The sequence below is a fragment of the Microcaecilia unicolor genome, chromosome 11 (assembly GCF_901765095.1).
Source record: "Microcaecilia unicolor chromosome 11, aMicUni1.1, whole genome shotgun sequence".
NCBI lineage: Eukaryota > Metazoa > Chordata > Amphibia > Gymnophiona > Siphonopidae > Microcaecilia > Microcaecilia unicolor.
The window spans coordinates 66,776,057-66,795,863 of NC_044041.1; the positions used below are offsets into that span (position 1 = coordinate 66,776,057).

The 19,807-nt window shown below is 50.1% G+C and overlaps 1 protein-coding gene across 1 annotated transcript in view; it reads left to right on the forward strand.

The window, feature by feature from the left end:
- Window positions 1–19,807, forward strand: part of CIT (citron rho-interacting serine/threonine kinase) — a 1,023,678-nt gene that overhangs the window by 887,237 nt on the left and 116,634 nt on the right. The window contains 1 exon segment of the mRNA XM_030217566.1: window positions 2,965–3,093. Within this exon segment, the coding sequence (XP_030073426.1) occupies window positions 2,965–3,093 (129 nt within the window).

The following is a 19,807-nucleotide window of genomic DNA, read 5'->3' on the forward strand; positions in this document are numbered from 1 at the left end:
TCTCCCCTGCCCTGCATGCACCCATACCCAGCGACCATTCTCGCCCCTCCATCCACAATTGCCCAGCGACTCCCTTCTCTCCCCTGACACCCCCTCCCAAGTTGTTCGACAAATTCTTCTCCCTCCGGATCCGGTCCCTCACGTCACTGACCCGACCTGACTCTTCGAATTCTTCGGGGCAGGCAGTCTTGCCTGCCCGCTGCCAGCGCTGACTCTCACCCACTGGCGCTGCCGTTTCGCGCTTCAAAATGGCCACCGAGAGGCCGCCTCTGGAAGTCTCGGCGGCCATTTTTAAAGCACGAACCGGCAGCGCCAGCAGGGGAGAGTCAGTGCTGGCAGCGGGCAGGCAAGACTGCCTGCCCCAAAGATTTCAAAGAGTCAGGTCGGTGACGTGAGGGACCGGATCCAGAGGGAGGGAGGAGAGCCGGCTTTCGCGTTTCAACAACCGGCTCGCAAGAGCCGTGCAAAGTTAACAACCGGCTCTTGCGAGCCGGCTCCAGCACACCACTGGGTATAGAGAAGGAAAACAAAATAATAAAGGGGATGTAACACCTCCCTTATGAAGAAAGGCTAACAGATTAGGGCTCATCTTGGAAAAGAGATGATGAGGGGATAGAAGTTTATAAAATCATATGTGAGATGGAAAGGTAAATAGGGAATGACTATTTATGCTTTCAAACTGCACCAGAACAAGGGATCACTGCATGAAATTAACAGATGGCAGATTTAAAACATTTTGGAAGATACATTTTTTCACTTAACAAATAACAAAGCTGTGGAATGCGTTCCCAGGGGATGTGGTCAAGGCACCTAACACACATGAGTTTAGAAGGGGTTCAAGCAATACCTATAGCAGAAATCTCTGAAAATTTGTTAACTAAATAGATCTCAGAATGAACTGAAGGAAATGGATTCGTGCTTTGTGATATGCTGGGTATTTTCTAGTAATCCTGATTGGCTGCTGTCACACAAAGGATACTTGGCCTTATGAACCCTTGGTGTACAACGTGGCATGATACATCTTATGCTCTTATTCAAAACATATAACTAGCAGAGCAATGAGTTCATTTTTCATCATTATGCTAATTACTAAGCCTGGTCTCTTCCAGCACGTAATTTAACTCCTGATAAGGATTCCTCCCCAATTCTCAGCGAGAAGTGTGCCAAACAAGGGTGGTGCTCCTGCTTCAAACCCTATGACAGCTCAGAGCTCGCATTAGGGTTTGCCAGGGCATTCGGGAAAAATGGGGAGACCCTGTTGCATGCATTTGCTTGCTTGTAGTCATCCCCCGACACCCCACACACACACAGAAGCCTCCCCTTAGCCACATCTTCCCTCCCTCCCACCCTAGCTTGGTGGTCTAGTTCCTCCCCAAACCCAGTATGCACCAGGCTGGTCGCTGCTATTTTGAGGCAATGCTTGCAGGAGGAAGGAGTGCTTACTTCCTCCGCCTGCCTCCAGGTACAAGTGGGGGGTTGGGTGGGCACTAGACCACCAGGTATGGGAGGGAGGGAGGGTACAGCTAAGGGGGGCTTCTGTGCGGGAGGGGTCAAGGGGTCTAGCCCCTAGTGTCGGGGGGGGGGGGGGATCTGGAGGTCCTCCAGCTGCTGTTCAGGCTGGTTTAACAGGTCTGGGTTTTTTATTTTTTTTTGACAACCCGGACCTGTCAAACAACTTCTGCTCTGATTATCAAAACTAATAGCGCACATAAATTTGTATGCTGTTAATTTTGATCATCGGGGCTTTATTTTTCCATGCTGTTCCAGTGCTAAGTTTACTGTGCTGTTCGGTACAATGCAGGGAATTTGATCATTGGCCCCTTAGTTTGCAGTGGCTCTAAGTGGTACCAGATCATTACTAAAAGCTAAGTTGATATATTTCTCCTATCTGTGGACTGAAATGGGGGAGGAACCAATGGGGATCTGATTTTCTCTATGCTAATTAGCTCTTTATCCTTTTGGGCTAATTACTTCAGAAGTGTTTTCAATTAAAAAATATCAATATATTAATTTGACAACTAGCTACAGCAAAGTATATTATTAAAACAAGTTAAAGTCACATGCTTCAGAAAATAGGGAGAAATAACTATACATTTTTGAGCAAGCCTACAGATTACATTATTGAGAAAACGTGACTGGAAAGAGCAACTGGATTTAAATTGAAGAAAGCAAGAATTGCTGCAGAGAGTAACATGGAGACACATTCTCTATGATATTTATTTATTTATTACATTTATATCCCACATTTTCCCACCTATTGCAGGCTCAATGTGGCTTACATAGTACCGTAATGGCAAGTATATAACATAAGGCCATCCCTAGGTTGACAAAAGGTGGGTATTCTGGTGACTGCCCTTGGCCCTGCTATTTGATCATCTCCTCCCTCCCTCATGCCAGCAGGAAAAGAGTGGCCCTTTTAACCTGGCTTTAATCCAAAGTTGTTTGTGCATTGTTGGTGGGTCCAATGAAACTACAAGGCCTATACAGGTCAGACTTTATGCCAGATGGTAGAGAAGGAGACAGATAAGTAGCACTACTCTCCTCTTGCCAACAAGAGAGAGAAAAGTGGGTAAGGATTGTACACGGAAGGGTAGGCTCACAGAATGATTTGCTCTATGTTCAGGCCAGCTCTTAACATAGAGGCAGAAATGAGATTTGAAGACGTGTCTTTATGGTTAAAAGGAGTGTTTTGTTCAATATAAGCTTCAAATGTTTGCACTGAACTATTTTTCGTTCTGAACTTAGGTGTGTATGGGTATATTGCTATTGAAAGCATTCATAAAAAGCACGGAATATGGAAGTATCAAAGGTACTCATCTTCCAAATAAATAAAAATACAATTTAAAGAGAAAGATAGATCGGAATGTTCTTAACAGCTGCTATTGAGTTCTCTAGCTGTATTATGTTTCTAATGCAGGAGACTCTCATACAAAACATTTATGGCTTTCTCTTTCTCACACACAGAATTCCTGGATAAAAATGACCATTCATTAGCCTCTGCCATTTTTGCCTCTTCAACCAACAGTTTTCCGATTGCCATTATGCAGGTTAACATCATGGGACAGAGAGAAGAGTATTTGCTCTGTTTCCATGGTAAGTAATAAGACCTCAGAATTTGTTTGAATCCCTTTCTTTCAGAAGGAATCACACAAAGGGTGACGATAACATCATCACCTTGGATTATTGCAAAACATGAATGCAAGAACATAGCAATTTAAATTTGAGATTAAGATGGCCACTGATTCTTTTCATTGAGTAGTTGTGACTATATTTTTGTAGTTAATCATTAGAAAAGAAGAAATTAAATGATCAGTTGCTCCGTTCTGTATTTTTGAAGATAATTCATGATAGGTATTCTAATTTGTTTGTATTGTATTGAGTTTATTTGTTTTATTCTAATTTACTGTACTCCATTTTGATTTCTTCAGTGTTGGGCAGTATGTCAAATTTCAGTTAATAAATAGAACATTCCATATCATCAAGCTGATCAATCCATAGACTGGTGGGTTGTGTCCATCTACCAGCAGGTGGAGATAGAGAGCAAACTTTTGCCTCCCTATATGTGGTCATGTGCTGCCGGAAACTCCTCAGTATGTTCTCTATCTCAGCAGGTGGTGGTCACACACAGCAGCAGCTCTGGCTAGGCCTCCAAGCCTAATCCTTAGGTTTTGTTGAGGCCTGGGGTTGAGGGCTCTTTTGAGCAAGTGCAAACCTGGTGGTGCTAGGTCCCTCCTTTTCTCCCCCCTCCCGCTGGCTCCGTTTAAAAAAAAAAATATTTTTAAACGTCTTTAAAGGCGTTTAATTCGACGTTTCTTTAAACGTTCATTGCAGCTACTCACTGGGACACCAGTTCGTTACAGCTCGGAGCGGCAAGCAGGTAATTTTACCTTTTTATAGCGGGCAGGGGGTTCCCCGATTCTTCTCCTCGTGGCAATGGCGTCGGAGGGCGAGGGCGCAAAGGGTCGCTCCCCGGATCGCTGGAGCGCTTCTAGAGGGGATGCGGGGGTTTTACAACCTGATTCGCCCTTGATGGGTGATAGTTTAGTGACCGATGAATGTCCCGGTCGTTCCTCCGGCGTGGCGGTTTTTTCCCGCCATAAACGCCCATCCCCCGCTCCTCGCCTCCGCCATCTTGGCCGGCCACGCGGCTCGGACGGCTTCTTCGGGGCCGCCCTTGAGGTTGGAGACATTAATGCCATGAACACCCTTAATTTGGGCCACGGCACAAAAGCGGCTAAAGTTAAGCGCCGTTCTTCCCGCGCGGCTCCTTCACGGAGTTTCGCGCCGGACGCCATTTTGGATGCGCAGCATGTCTCTCCCCCGCTATTGCGAGCGCCGGTTGAGAGTGCGTCTAGGGCTGTTGCCCAGGCTGAGGAAGTGCACAGTCTGGGGGGTTTCTCCCCCGAGTTTGTTTTGCTGCTGCATCAGGCTTTCCTCATGCAAAACGCTGCCCCTGCTCCCTCTTCTGATAAAGAGGTTGAGGTTCCCAGAGGTAAACGCCCTCGGGTTGATTTCCAGGCCTTGGAGGACTTTTGTCTCCTCCGATGTAGATGAGGGCAGCGTGTCTGAGGTCTCCCAACGATCCTTTGCGGATTTCCTTGGAGGAGATAGATCCCCGCTCGGATGGAGCGGATGACCCCTCTGCAGCGCGGCTTTTTAGCCCAGAGGATTTGCCCAACCTGTTGTTACAGGCCATGGACACTTTGAAGATTTCCTCTCCGGAGGACGTCTCTCCCTCAGCCCCTGTTGGCTCTGCCATTATGCTGGGGATGAAGCGCCCGCCTAGAACCTTCCACGTGCATGATGCCATGCACACCTTAATTGCGGCTCAATGGGATGTCCCGGAAACGAGCCTTAAAGTGGCTAGGGCTATGTCCCGCCTCTATCCTTTGGCTGTGAGTGAACGTGAGGCCTATCTGTGGCCTACCGTGGATTCTTTAATCACTGCGGTGACTAAGAAAACGGCGTTGCCGGTGGAAGGTGGCACGGCCCTAAAGGACGCCCAAGACAGAAGATTGGAGACGGCCTTAAGGTCGTCCTTGGAGGCAGCTGCTTTAAGTTTGCAGGCCTCAGTTTGCGGCTCCTATGTGGCCAGGGCGTGCCGGACTATGGTGCAGCGGGCTTCCCCCTCGGATCATTCCTTGAGGGCTGATTGGCCGGCCCTGGAATCGGGCTTAGCCTATTTGGCAGACTTGCTGTATGATGTCTGGAGAGCCTCAGCTAAAGGCATGGCTCAGACAGTCTCTGCGCGGCGGTGGCTTTGGCTGAAACATTGGTCTGCTGACCACGCCTCTAAATCCCGCCTGGCTAGATTGCCTTTTAAAGGCAAGCTGCTCTTTGGGGTCGAGCTGGACAAAATCGTGACCGATCTCGGCACGTCTAAGGGCAAGAAATTACCAGAGGTCAGGGCTCGGGTTAGTACTCGTCCCGATACCTCCATACCGCCCGGGCAAGTCGGGTTCCTCTGCCCCCTCTTCCTTCAAGAGGAATTTCTCCCCCAAGCAGCATTCCTTTCGCAGAGACCGCCGTCCCGGAGGTGCTCCCTCCGGTCCTCCCCAGGGTCTCGTACCCAATGACGGGGCCTTGGTCCACGCCCCAGTGCAGATTGGAGGACGGCTGTCCTCGTTTCTGGGCGAGTGGACCACTATAACTTCAGACGCGTGGGTGCTGGAAGTCATCAGAGACGGCTACAAGCTAGAGTTCTGCCAACCCTTAAGAGACGGGTTTGTACTCTCTCCCTGCAAGTCTCCGGTCAAGCTGTGGTAGTGCAGCAGACCTTGGACAACCTGATCCGCCTGGGTGCGGTCGTTCCGGTGCCAAAAAATCAGATTGGCAAGGGACGTTACTCCATTTACTTTGTGGTTCCAAAGAAAGGAGGTTCTGTCCGGCCTATCCTCGACCTCAAGGGGTCAATCGGGCCTGGAAAGTGAGGCACTTTCGCATGGAGACTCTCCGCTCTGTTATAGCGGCAGTGAAGGCAGGAGAGTTCTTGGCTTCCTTGGACATCAAGGAAGCGTACCTGCATATTCCCATCTGGCCTCCTCTCCAACGCTTTCTGCGTTTTACAGTCCTGAGACGACACTTCCAGTTCAGAGCCCTCCCTTTCGGGTTGGCTACTGCTCCGCGGACCTTTTCCAAAGTAATGGGGGTCATAGCGGCCTTCCTGCTAAAGGAAGGAGTACAAGTCCATCCTTATCTGGACGACTGGTTGATCCGAGCCCCCTCTTATGCAGAGTGCGGCAAAGCTATGGACCGGGTAGTTGCTCTTGTGAGCTCCCGGGGATGGATCATCAACTGGAAGAAGAGCCAGCTGCGCCCGACTCAGTCCCTGGTGTATCTGGGAGTTCGATTCGACACCCAAGTGGGCAGAGTGTTCCTGCCAGACAATCGGATTGTCAAGCTTCAGGCTCAGGTGGACTAGTTCCTAGTAGCCTCTCCTATTCGGGCTTGGGACTACGTGCAGCTGTTGGGCTCTATGACGGCCACGATGGAAGTAGTGCCCTGGGCCAGGGCTCATATGAGACCACTACAGCTATCTCTGCTGCTGCGCTGGACTCCGATGTCGGAGGATTATGCTGTGCGCCTTCCCGTGGACCCAGCAGTGCGCAAGGCGCTGAGCTGGTGGACGCAGACAGACAAGTTGTCTGCAGGATTGCCTCTGGTGACCCCGGAGTGGATTGTCGTCACGACAGACGCCTCTTTGATGGGCTGGGGAGCCCACTGCTTGGGAAGGACAGCGCAGGGGCTCTAGTCTCCTGCAGAGGCAAGTGGTCTATCAACCTCCTGGAACTCAGAGCCATTCGGTTGGTGTTATTGGAGTTCATCCCGGTACTGGTGTTGAAGCCTGTACGGGTCCTGTCGGACAATGCCACGGCTGTGGCCTATATCAACCGCCAGGGAGGTACCAAGAGCGCCCCTCTAGCCAGGAGGCTATGAGTCTTTGCCAGTGGGCGGAAGCGAACCTGGAGCAGCTTTCAGCGGCCCACATTGCCGGAGTCATGAATGTCAAGGCGGACTTTCTCAGTCGCCATACCTTGGAGCCCGGAGAGTGGCAACTATCTGCTCAGGCGTTCTTGGACATCACGAAGCGCTGGGGCCAGCCGAGCCTAGATCTGATGGCGTCATCGGCCAATGGCCAAGTGCCGCGCTTTTTCAGCAGAGGATGGGACCCTCGATCCCTGGGAGTAGATGCTCTTCCCCAACAGTGGCCGACACAAGAGCTCCTCTATGTGTTCCCGCCCTGGCCCATGTTGGGCAGGGTGCTAGACCGGGTGGCAAAGCATCCCGGCAGGGTAATCCTGGTGGGTCCGGATTGGCCCAGACGTCCCTGGTATGCGGACTTGTTCAGGCTCTCAGTCGACGATCCTCTGCGGCTGTCAGTGGAGCAGGGCCTGTTACATCAGGGTCCCGTGGTGATGGAGGATCCCTCTCCCTTTGGTCTTACGGCCTGGCTATTGAGCGGCAGCGTCTGAGGAAGAAGGGCTTCTCAGACAAGGTCATCGCCACTATGCTGAGAGCGAGGAAGCACTCTACTTCTACTGCTTACGCCAGGGTTTGGCGTATCTTTGCAGCATGGTGTGAAGCAGGCTCACTTTCTCCCTTCACTGCTCCAATTTCTTCAGTGTTGGCGTTCCTGCAAGAAGGTCTGGAGAAAGGCCTGTCGCTCAGGTCCCTTAAAGTCCAGGTAGCGGCTCTGGCTTGCTTCAGGGGCCGCCTGAAGGGTGCTTCCCTGGCTTCGCAGCCAGATGTGGTGCGCTTTCTCAAGGGAGTTAATCACCTGCGCCCTCCTCTGCACTCAGTGGTGCCTGCGTGGAATCTCAACCTGGTGCTAAGAGCATTGCAGAAGCCGCCTTTGGAACCCTTGTCGAGGGCATCTCTGAAAGACCTGACGTTGAAAGCAGTCTTTTTGGTGGCTATCACTTCAGCCAGAAGAGTTTCCGAGCTCCAGGCGCTATGTCGAGAGCCTTTTCTGCAGTTCACTGAGGCAGGAGTGACTATTCGCACAGTGCCTGCCTTCCTGCCCAAGATTGGTTCTCGCTTCCATGTGAATCAGCAGCTCTGTCTCCCTTCCTTTCGTAGGGAGGACTACCCAGAGGAGTACTCCGCTCTTGAATATCTGGATGTGAGACGAGTCATCATCAGATACTTGGAAGTGACCAATGATTTCCGGAAATCGGATCATCTGTTTGTCCTGTTTGCAGGTCCTCGTAAGGGTCTGCAGGCTGCTAAGCCTACAGTGGCAAGATGGGTCAAGGAAGCCATTGCAGCGGCTTATGTGGCCGCGGGGAAGGTGCCGCCTATCCAGCTGAAGGCTCACTCCACGAGAGCTCAGGCGGCCTCGATGGCAGAGGCCGGATCCGTCTCCTTGGCAGAGATATGCAAGGCGGCAACGTGGGCTTCGGCTCATACATTCTCCAAGCATTACCGTTTGACTGTGGCTGCACGGGCGGAGGCCCGGTTTGGAGCTTCAGTGTTGAGGTCAGGGATTTCTATGTCCCGCCCTGGGTGAGTACTGCTTCGGTACATCCCACCAGTCTATGGATTGATCAGCTTGATGATATGGAAGGTAAAATTATGTATAATCATACCTGATAATTTTCTTTCCATTAATCATAGCTGATCAATCCATAGCCCCTCCCAGATATCTGTACTGTTATATTCTGGTTGAATTTTAGGTTCAAGTTTAGCCTTCAGTTACTTCAGGAGGACTTCGTGTTCAAGTTCTTCTTTCACTTGGATTCTTCAAGAGTTGAGACGAGTTTGTGTTACAGTGAGCTGCTGCATTCCTCTCCCCTCCGTTTTACGGGGCTGGATTGAGACATAAATTCTGCCGGCACTCCCTCCCGCTTCGTGCGGCTGTAGGGCAGCTTTGTACCCCTCCCGCTTCGGCGGTGTTAGGGTCAGTCAGCTCCTCCCGCGGTTGCGGTTGCAGGATAAGCCAGATCCCCCCCGCATCGGCGGGTGTGGTGTCCCTCCCCCGCTCCGCGGGGATGAGCTGGACGGGTTCCCCTCCCCCACTTGTGTGGGGATGAGCTGGGTTAATTCCCCTCCACCGTTTCGGCGGTGGTGAGCTGGGCAGAGTGTCCCTTCGTGGGTGTAATTCTCTAAGTGCTGAGTCCTGCGGATGGAGCTTTGATATCGACATACTGAGGAGTTTCCGGCAGCACATGACCACATATAGGGAGGCAAAAGTTTGCTCTCTATCTCCACCTGCTGGTAGATGGACACAACCCACCAGTCTATGGATTGATCAGCTATGATTAATGGAAAGAAAATTATCAGGTATGATTATACATAATTTTACCTTGTTACAGATAATTGCAATAGTTCCAATTCAAAAGATTTATGAGAGAGAACTACAATTATTTTGTAGTACCAAAGAAGTTAGGATGGTTTTGCCCTACTTTGGATTGCACATTATTAACACATTTATGCTAATTTTCTTTACATTGGTGTAACAAAAAGATTACAAGCAAAACTACAACTTTTACAAAATATAGTTGTGGAAATGATTTTTAAATGTAAAAAACATGATAGGTCTACTTCTTTAGGGTCCTGATTACAACGGCATGCTAGCGTTTTTAGCGCACGCTAATTGTGTAGATGCCCATAATATTACTATGGGTGTTTACACGGTTAGCGTGCTAATTTTTAGCGCTAGCACACCTTTGTAAACAGGGCCTTTAATGATCAAATTATACTGGCTCAATACAAGCAAGAATTATATACAAGGTTTCTTGCCTTGTTTATAAGTCTATCACAGGGTAGGCTGTCGCACATTTATGTACCTTATTAAGCTGACCTACACTTTTAAGGACTTATAGAACAAGAGACCAATATTTATATAAAAGATGTTTGAATAGTTGTTTTGCTTATCAATCAGCGATTATTTGGAATAAGGTCCCTCTTGATTTGGAAAAAAAAAGTATTATAGCTTTCGTAGAAAATTAAAAACATTTCTTTTTCAGAAAATTTTAATTGAAGGTTTTTCGTTTTAAGTACTTTATTGTTAATCGCTTCATTATTGATATCTGTCACAGAATGCCTAACACCCACCTGGTGCTAACCCTGCAGCCACCTAGAGGGTCTGTCCCAGCACTGCTCAGGCCCGCTACCACCTGTGCACATGCTCTACTCTTACATACCCTTCCTCCCAATTGCTGGGTTACGCTTGCCTCTGGATGAGTTTCCCACCCGCAACTTAATTCACCATTGGTTTCTAAGGATACTGGGGTCACACTTTCAGGGGTCCCACAGTTCCTAGAAAGCACCCACAGACCCAAACACAAACTACCAGGACTCTTAGTCCAGGACAAACAGAGCTAATAAGTGAATTGACTTATTATCATAACAAGTTAGAACAGTGAATGGATGAATAGGGTGTAATTAGTAGGTAATAACAGGCACAATAAACAGGAATCAATAGTAAACTAACTAAACACTTATTCACTACCCGGGGAGTTCAGGAAAATTAACTGCTCACAGTCTTTGAACAGAGTCTCAGTATAGAGGTCTGTGCCTCCCACTCTGTCAAAAGATTTCCAGCACATTCAATCAGAGCCCAGATCATAAACACTGAGGGGCTTCTGACCAACAGCAATGCAGATTACTTCTCAGCTTATGCGGGAAGAAGAAACTGTCACTTCTGTAACTTTACAAACAAAGGACAGACACCATCTGCTGGCCAAACAAGGGAAATGCACATCATAAAAAATAGCTATACAGTTTACAAGCAGGAAAATTCCCTGTTTCACCACAATATCCTTGATTTGGATTTTGTACTTGTTTGATAGAGGTGGCTCTACTACTACTACTATTTAGCATTTCTATAGCGCTACAAGGCGTACTCAGCGCTGGCTCCCCAAGCTTGTACACTGCTTAGGATCTTTGGAATAGACAAAAAAAGATTAGATAAGGAAGCAGTTCAGGATGGCATTCCTTCACACTGTCTTCAAGTGATGAGTGCAAGAGATGTTTCTAGCTCTCTGGACCTGCAAGATGCTGTGAAATCACATCATAAGTATTGAGATGATCAGGACAACCTATTTTTATTTAACAAGAGTTTTTACTGAATCAAGAACACTGGAGTTACAATCATAATTTTAGCAAATAAACTTCTTAGTATGAAACAATGAGCATTATTTCATAACATGCTGCCTAACTATGCAACAGATATATACAAAATTTACACCAGTTTTCAAAGGGAAAGTATCTTGTATGCTTTCCCTTTAAAAATTACTGAATAGAAAGTACACCCACATGTACAAATTTATTTTGCATATATAAACTCATATTTTATAAAATATGTGCATGTCCAAACCTTGTCCCCAGGAACAACATCATTAAGTCTGGTAAACGTATGCATAAACAAGCTATATATAAGCACATATGCTCTGATGGTTTTAGAAAAAGCTATTACTATGCATAAAATGGTGTTCTACCCATGGAAATGCTTTTTGAAATTACCCCCAAAATGTGTCCATCATTGTGTACATAGATTTAATCTCTTAATACATATATTCTCCGAGGACAAGCAGGCTGCTTGTTCTCACTGATGGGTGACGTCCAAGGCAGCCCCTCCAATCGGAAACTTCACTAGCAAAGGTCTTTGCTAGTCCTCGCGCGCCCATGCGCACCGCGCATGCGCGGCCGTCTTCCCGCCCGAACCGGCTCGTGTTCGTCAGTCTTCTTTTGTCCGCGCTCGGTACGGTCATGTTTTGCGCCGTTCGCAACCCTTAAGTTGACCCTCGCGCGTCTTTTTGACTTTTCGCTAAAAAAGGGAAAAAAAAAGGGATTCCGGAGAAGGGCCTTTCGGTCTTTTTCTCTTCCCCCTATTTCCAGTTTTTGGCCCTAAGTTTTCTTTCGTTTTCGGGGTAGGCCCCTTTGAGGCCTCGGGTCGAGTTTTTTTCTCCCCATCTTTTTGGTGCCTTACCGCAATTACGAGTTTTGATTTCGCCGGCGTGATTTTTCCACCCATGTCATCGAAGTCTCCCAGCGGCTTCAAGAAGTGCACCCAGTGCGCCCGGGTAATCTCGCTCACTGATAGGCACGCGTCGTGTCTTCAGTGTCTGGGGGCTGGGCACCGCCCGCAGGCCTGCAGTCTTTGCGCCCTTTTACAGAAAAGGACTCAGGTAGCGAGATTGGCCCAGTGGGCTCTTCGTCAGCATCGGCACCGGGAGTATCGAGTGCGTCGACGTCGACAGTGTCAACACCTCCGCCCTCGGCCGCGACGGTATCGCTTGCATCGAGGCATCGACCCTCTGCATCGTCGGGGCCGAGGCATCGGAAGGCTGCGTCGGTGGTACCGGGACCTCCACTTCTGCTGATGTCGTCGGACGGTGGTGCTTCGTCTGGAGTGCAGGTGAGGGCTGTCCATTCCCCTGCTGGTGGCGGTGAGCCTTCAGGTGGGTCTCCCCCTACCCTGAGGGCTCCTGCGGTACAGCCCCCCCGAGACCGACCTTCTTCGGCCTCGGCCCCGAGGAAGCGACGGTTGGATTCTACGTCCTCCTCGTCGGTACCGGGAAGCTCTGATGACATGCTTCATTTGAAAAAGTCAAAGAAGCATCGACACCGGTCTCCTTCCCGCATCGGTACCGAGAGCTCTGGGTCGCCGAGAGAGTCGGCACCCAGTAGGCATCAGCACCGGGAGGACCGCTCACCCTCTGTTCAGGAGGTGTCGATGCGCTCCACCTTGGACAGCCCGGAACAGCCTCCACGCCCGGAACAGACTCTGACTTCGACTCCTGCATCGGCTTACATGTCTTTCTCCACAGCCGCCCTGCACGAGAGTCTCCGGGCCGTTCTCCCAGAGATCCTGGGAGAGCTGTTGCGCCCTTCCCCTCAGGTACCGGGGGTGCTTGCGCCACTGGTACTGTCGAGTGAGGCGCCGGCTGGCTCCTTGCCCGGGTTGAGGTCTCCGACATCGGTGCCGCTTGCGGTACCGACTGCGGTCGCCTCCCAGGAAGGCTCCCCGTCGGCGGAGGAAGCTTCGCCGGTGTGGGCGAGGGAGTCTACCTCTCGACGCTCCCACCGTGGCCGTGGTTCCACGGAGTCGAGCCGGGCACGGCTTCAGACACAGGTTCGTGAACTTGTGTCTGATACCGATGGTGAGGCCTCGTGGGAGGAGGAGGAGGACATCAGATATTTCTCTGACGAGGAGTCTGATGGCCTTCCTTCGGATCCCACTCCCTCCCCTGAAAGGCAGCTTTCTCCTCCCGAGAGTCTGTCTTTTGCGGCCTTTGTCCGGGCGATGTCTATGGCCATCCCCTTCCCGGTGGTTGTGGAGGACGAGCCCAGGGCTGAAATGTTTGAGCTCCTGGACTATCGTTCTCCACCTAAGAAAGCGTCCACAGTACCCATGCATCATGTCCTAAAAAAGACATTGCTGGCGAACTGGACCAAGCCTTTAAGTAATCCCCACATTCCCAAGAAGATCGAGTCCCAGTACCGGATCCATGGGGACCCAGAGCTGATGCGCACTCAGTTGCCTCACGACTCTGCAGTTGTGGATTTGGCTCTAAAGAAGGCTAAGAATTCTAGGGAGCATGCTTCGGCGCCCCCGGGCAAAGACTCTAGAACCTTAGACTCCTTTGGGAGGAAGGCCTACCATTCCTCTATGCTCGTGGCCAAAATTCAGTCTTACCAGCTCTACACGAGCATACACATGCGGAACAATGTGCGGCAGTTGTTGGGCTTGGTGGACAAGCTCCCTCCTGAGCAGGCCAAGCCATTTCAGGAGGTGGTCAGGCAGCTGAAGGCGTACAGAAAATTCCTGGCCAGAGGGGTGTATGTCACCTTTGATGTTGCGTCCAGGGCTGCTGCTCAAGGTGTGGTGATGCGCAGACTCTCATGGCTGCATGCCTCCGACCTGGAGAATAGGATCCAGCAGCAGATTGCGGACTCGCCTTGCCGTGCGGATAATATTTCTGGAGAAAAGGTCGAACAGGTGGTAGAGCAGCTCCACCAGCGGGATACCGCTTTCGACAAGTTCTCCCGCCGGCAGCCTTCAGCTTCTACCTCCACAGGTAGACGTTTTTTATGGGGGAAGGAAGACTGTTCCCTACTCTTCTGGTAAGCGTAGGTACAATCCTCCTTCTCGACAGCCTGCGGCCCAGGCTAAGCCCCAGCGCGCTCGCTCTCGTCAGCAGCGTGCGCCTCAGCAAGGCCCCTCGGCTCCCCAGCAAAAGCAAGGGACGAGCTTTTGACTGGCTCCAGCAGAGCATAGCCGACATCCAAGTGTCAGTGCCGGGCGATCTGCCGGTCGGAGGGAGGTTGAAAGTTTTTCACCAAAGGTGGCCTCTCATAACCTCCGATCAGTGGGTTCTTCAAATAGTCCGGCAAGGATACACCCTCAATTTGGCCTCCAAACCTCCAAATTGTCCACCGGGAGCTCAGTCTTACAGCTTCCAGCACAAGCAGGTACTTGCAGAGGAACTCTCCGCCCTTCTCAGCGCCAATGCGGTCGAGCCCGTGCCATCCGGGCAAGAAGGGCTTGGATTCTATTCCAGGTACTTCCTTGTGGAAAAGAAAACAGGGGGGATGCGTCCCATCCTAGACCTAAGGGCCCTGAACAAGTATCTGGTCAAGGAAAAGTTCAGGATGCTTTCCCTGGGCACCCTTCTCCCCATTTCAGGAAAACGATTGGCTATGCTCTCTGGACTTGAAGGACGCCTACACGCACATCCCGATACTGCCAGCTCACAGACAGTATCTGCGATTTCAGCTGGGCACACGTCACTTCCAGTACTGTGTGCCACCCTTTGGGCTCGCCTCTGCGCCCAGAGTGTTCACGAAGTGCTTGGCTGTAGTAGCAGCGGCACTTCGCAGGCTGGGGGTACACATGTTCCCATATCTCGACGATTGGCTAGTGAAGAACACATCCGAGGCAGGAGCTCTACAGTCCATGCAGATGACTATTCGCCTCCTGGAGCTACTGGGGTTTGTGATAAATTATCCAAAGTCCCATCTTCTCCCAGTACAGAGACTCGAATTCATAGGAGCTCTGCTGGGTTCTCAGACGGCTCGGGCCTATCTCCCAGAGGCGAGAGCCAACAACTTGTTGTCCCTCATCTCGCGGGTGCGAGCGTCCCAGCAGATCACAGCTCGGCAGATGTTGAGATTGCTGGGCCACATGGCCTCCACAGTTCATGTGACTCCCATGGCCCGCCTTCACATGAGATCTGCTCAATGGACCCTAGCTTCCCAGTGGTTTCAGGCTGCTGGGGATCTAGAAGACATGATCCACCTGTCCACAAGTTTTCTCAAATCCCTGTATTGGTGGACGATTTGGTCCAATTTGACCCTGGGACGTCCTTTCCAAATTCGTCAGCCACAAAAAGTGCTGACTACGGATGCGTCTCTCCTGGGGTGGGGAGCTCATGTCGATGGGCTTCACACCCAGGGAAGCTGGTCCCTCCAGGAACGCGATCTGCAGATCAATCTTCTGGAGTTACGAGCGGTCTGGAACGCTCTGAAGGCTTTCAGAGATCGGCTGTCCCACCAAATTCTCCAAATTCAGACAGACAACCAGGTTGCCATGTATTACATCAACAAGCAGGGGGGCACCGGATCTTGCCCCCTGTGTCAGGAGGCCGTCAGCATGTGGCTCTGGGCTCGCCGTCACGGCATGGTGCTCCAAGCCACATATCTGGCAGGCGTAAACAACAGTCTGGCCGACAGACTGAGCAGGATTATGCAACCTCACGTGTGGTCGCTCAATTCCCGAGTAGTGCGCCAGATCTTCCAGGTGTGGGGCACCCCCTTGGTAGATCTCTTTGCATCTCGAGCCAACCACAAAGTCCCTCAGTTCTGTTCCAGGCTTCAGGCCCACAGCAGACTGGCATCGGATGCCTTCCTACTGGACTGGGGGGAGGGTCTGCTGTATGCTTATCCTCCCATACCTCTGGTGGGGAAGACTTTGTTGAAACTCAAGCAAGACCGAGGCACCATGATTCTGATTGCTCCTTTTTGGCCGCGTCAGATCTGGTTCCCTCTTCTTCTGGAGTTATCCTCCGAAGAACCGTGGAGATTGGAGTGTTTTCCGACCCTCATCACACAGGACGAAGGGGCGCTTCTGCATCCCAACCTCCAGTCCCTGGCTCTCACGGCCTGGATGTTGAGAGCGTAGACTTTGCCTCTTTGGATCTGTCAGAGGGTGTCTCCCGCATCTTGCTTGCTTCCAGGAAAGATTCCACTAAGAGGAGTTACTTCTTTCTATGGAGGAGGTTTGCCGTCTGGTGTGACAGCAAGGCCCTAGATCCTCGCTCTTGTCCTACACAGACCCTGCTTGAATACCTTCTGCACTTGTCTGAGTCTGGTCTCAAGACCAACTCTGTAAGGGTTCACCTTAGTGCAATCAGTGCATACCATTACCGTGTGGAAGGTAAGCCGATCTCAGGACAGCCTTTAGTTGTTCGCTTCATGAGAGGTTTGCTTTTGTCAAAGCCCCCTGTCAAACCTCCTACAGTGTCATGGGATCTCAATGTCGTTCTCACCCAGCTGATGAAACCTCCTTTTGAGCCACTGAACTCCTGCCATCTGAAGTACTTGACCTGGAAGGTCATTTTCTTGGTGGCAGTTACTTCAGCTCATAGAGTCAGTGAGCTTCAGGCCCTGGTAGCCCAGGCCCCTTATACCAAATTTCATCATAACAGAGTAGTCCTCCGCACTCACCCTAAGTTCTTGCCAAAGGTTGTGTCGGAGTTCCATCTGAACCAGTCAATTGTCTTGCCAACATTCTTTCCCCGTCCTCATTCCTGCCCTGCTGAACGTCAGCTGCACACATTGGACTGCAAGAGAGCATTGGCCTTCTATCTGGAGCGGACACAGCCCAACAGACAGTCCGCCCAATTGTTTGTTTCTTTTGATCCCAACAGGAGGGGAGTGGCTGTGGGGAAACGCACCATATCCAATTGGCTAGCAGATTGCATTTCCTTCACTTACGCCCAGGCTGGGCTGGCTCTTGAGGTTCATGTCACGGCTCATAATGTTAGAGCCATGGCAGCGTCGGTAGCCCACTTGAAGTCAGCCACTATTGAAGAGATTTGCAAAGCTGCGACGTCGTCATCTGTCCACACATTCACATCTCATTACTGCCTGCAGCAGGATACCCGACGCGACAGTCGGTTCGGGCAGTCAGTGCTTCAGAATCTGTTCGGGGTTTAGAATCCAACTCCACCCCCCTAGGCCCATGTTTATTCTGTTCCAGGCTGCACTCTCAGTTAGTTGAATAAATTGTTAGGTCAATCTCAGTTATGTCCTCGCCGTTGCGAGGCCCAATTGACCATGGTTGTTGTTTTGAGTGAGCCTGGGGGCTAGGGATACCCCATCAGTGAGAACAAGCAGCTTGCTTGTCCTCGGAGAAAGCGAATGCTACATACCTGTAGAAGGTATTCTCCGAGGACAGCAGGCTGATTGTTCTCACAAACCCGCCCGCCTCCCCTTGGAGTTGTGTCTTCCCTTGTTTGTCTTGCTACATACGAGACTGACGAACTCGAGCCGGTTCGGGCGGGAAGACGGCCGCGCATGCGCGGTGCGCATGGGCGCGCGAGGACTAGCAAAGGCCTTTACTAGTGAAGTTTCCGATTGGAGGGGCTGCCGTGGACGTCACCCATCAGTGAGAACAATCAGCCTGCTGTCCTCGGAGAATACCTTCTACAAGTATGTAGCATTCGCTATATTACCATCTCTGAGGGCCTTATCAAAGCAAACCCTAAATTCATACTCCATTTATACATCACTGAAATTTATACATATACATACAAGTTAGAATATAGGTTAATGTTTCCAATTGTTTTACCTAGTCTTCAGGATTTTTTCTAGTTTCATACGTTTTTTTTAGTAACTATTTATTACTTTTCTTTTCCTTATCCAAGTTCAAGGCAAGTAACTTTCTTACATAAGTTATTACCATGCCTAACTAGGTTCACAGTCTACGTTATTTTACCCAAGCCACAAAAAGTGTTTGTGGGAGGTTTTGAAACCTGGCTTCCTGGTTTGCAGCCAAGAAAAGGAACGAAAGGAGCCAACCACCACAAGCCAGGATATCACAAAATGGCTCAATTTATTAACCACAAGTCTTCAGGGAACATTATCCAATGAGAGAGTGTAATATCTAGTAAAGTACATAAGTAGCATACAATGGGTACTCCTAGATATAGATGACTCATCACTGCAGTGTTTCAGAAAAAAAGAATAATGATGCCTTCTTCATGGGTCCTATTATGAAGTACTCAATAAATGTACTCAATTAAAACACCACTCTGGATATACCACCGAAAGCTGTAAAGAAACCACTGAACATAATTGGCGTCATTATTATTCTTTTTGCCAAAACACTGCAGTGTTGGGTCATTTATATCTAGGAGTACCCATTGTATGCTACTTATGTACTTTATTGGATATTGTATACTCTTATTGGATGTTGTTTCTTGAAGACTTTTTTTGACATCCTCGCTTGTGGTGGTTGGCTTCTTCTGTTCTTTGTCATGGCTTGAATTGTTTACAGGAGGATTTTGTTTCCCTTTTCCTGGTTTGCAGCTCATCTGTTCTCTAACAGCTAAGCTATTCCTTCACTTGAAATAATGATTTCCTTTGCGTCCATACCAGACCACTACAGAACAGATGGGTTATGTCCATCTACCAGCAGAAGGAAACAGAGAAAAAAAAGTAATTCCAAGTAATTTGCCCCTTAAGGGTATCGTGTAGCCTGGAATGATCAATATTTTTCTCTGTCTTCAAGCAGATGGTAGATATAGTGCAGCTCCTTCTCAGTGCTTTCTGTCAGCTCCTGACCCGGTTTGTTCTAGGCAGGGGGTTTATGCTGGATGAATTTGCTCATTTTCTGGTGTTGACTTAATACCTGAGCTGCTATGATACTCGGTGGTACTGGGCTCCTCATCCCCCAGCCAGGGTGACCCCCAGTGGGTCTCTAACCCCCCCCCCCCCCCAAACAAAAAACCTCCAGCTACACTCCTTCCCTATGCGGCACATAGAGGGTGTGAAATGAGGCTAAAGACAAGGATGGTCACTTTCCTCAGCGACCCTCCAGACCGGTCAAGATGCTTGGGTTATGCACTTCTACCAGCAGAGAGAGACTGAGGAAAAACTGAGCTTTGAACACTGTATATATAACCTGTGCAGAACCCCAACCAGCCAGTGTTTTCTCAGTCTCCAGCAGAGGGTAGATGTGCAGTCTGACTGTCTGGTAGGCCTTGGGGTTTTCTCGGGGCCTTTGTTTAAAAAAAAAAAAAAAAAAGTTCTATCTTATAGAGTTTTGAAACCCTGTACGTGATTCTTTTGGTGCTTAGGGGATTTGGGTCCAGTGGGGCCTCTGTTTTCCTCTGTGGGTAGCCGGGTCCCTCCCCCTGTGCTGCCCTCTGATCTGGTCAGCCTTGTGCCTCAGCTCCCGTGTCAGGGCAGGAGCCTTGAATGCCTCTTCAGCCACTAGCAACTGGGCTCAAGTAAGCTTGTTTTGGGAGGGTGGGGGGGGGAACCTAGTTTAAGATCCGGTTTGGTGCCGGTATCTTTCCTGGGCTGTCCGAAGGAGCAGACCTTTTTGGTTGGGGGGACTCTGCCAGGGCTTAGGGTGCAGAGTTTTCCACGGAGGTCAGAATTTTCCTTGTTCCTTACCCCCGCGGAGATGTCCGCCAGCAAACTGCTCTGCTGTCGCATGTGTTCGCACCGGGGTTTAGAGTCGCTGGGAGCTCATTGCCAGCTCTGCGGAGAGCCCAAGCAGACATCCCTAGCGCCTCCAGAGTTGTCCATGGAGGTCCTCGTGGTGGGTTCAGCTGACATGGAGGCGGGTTCT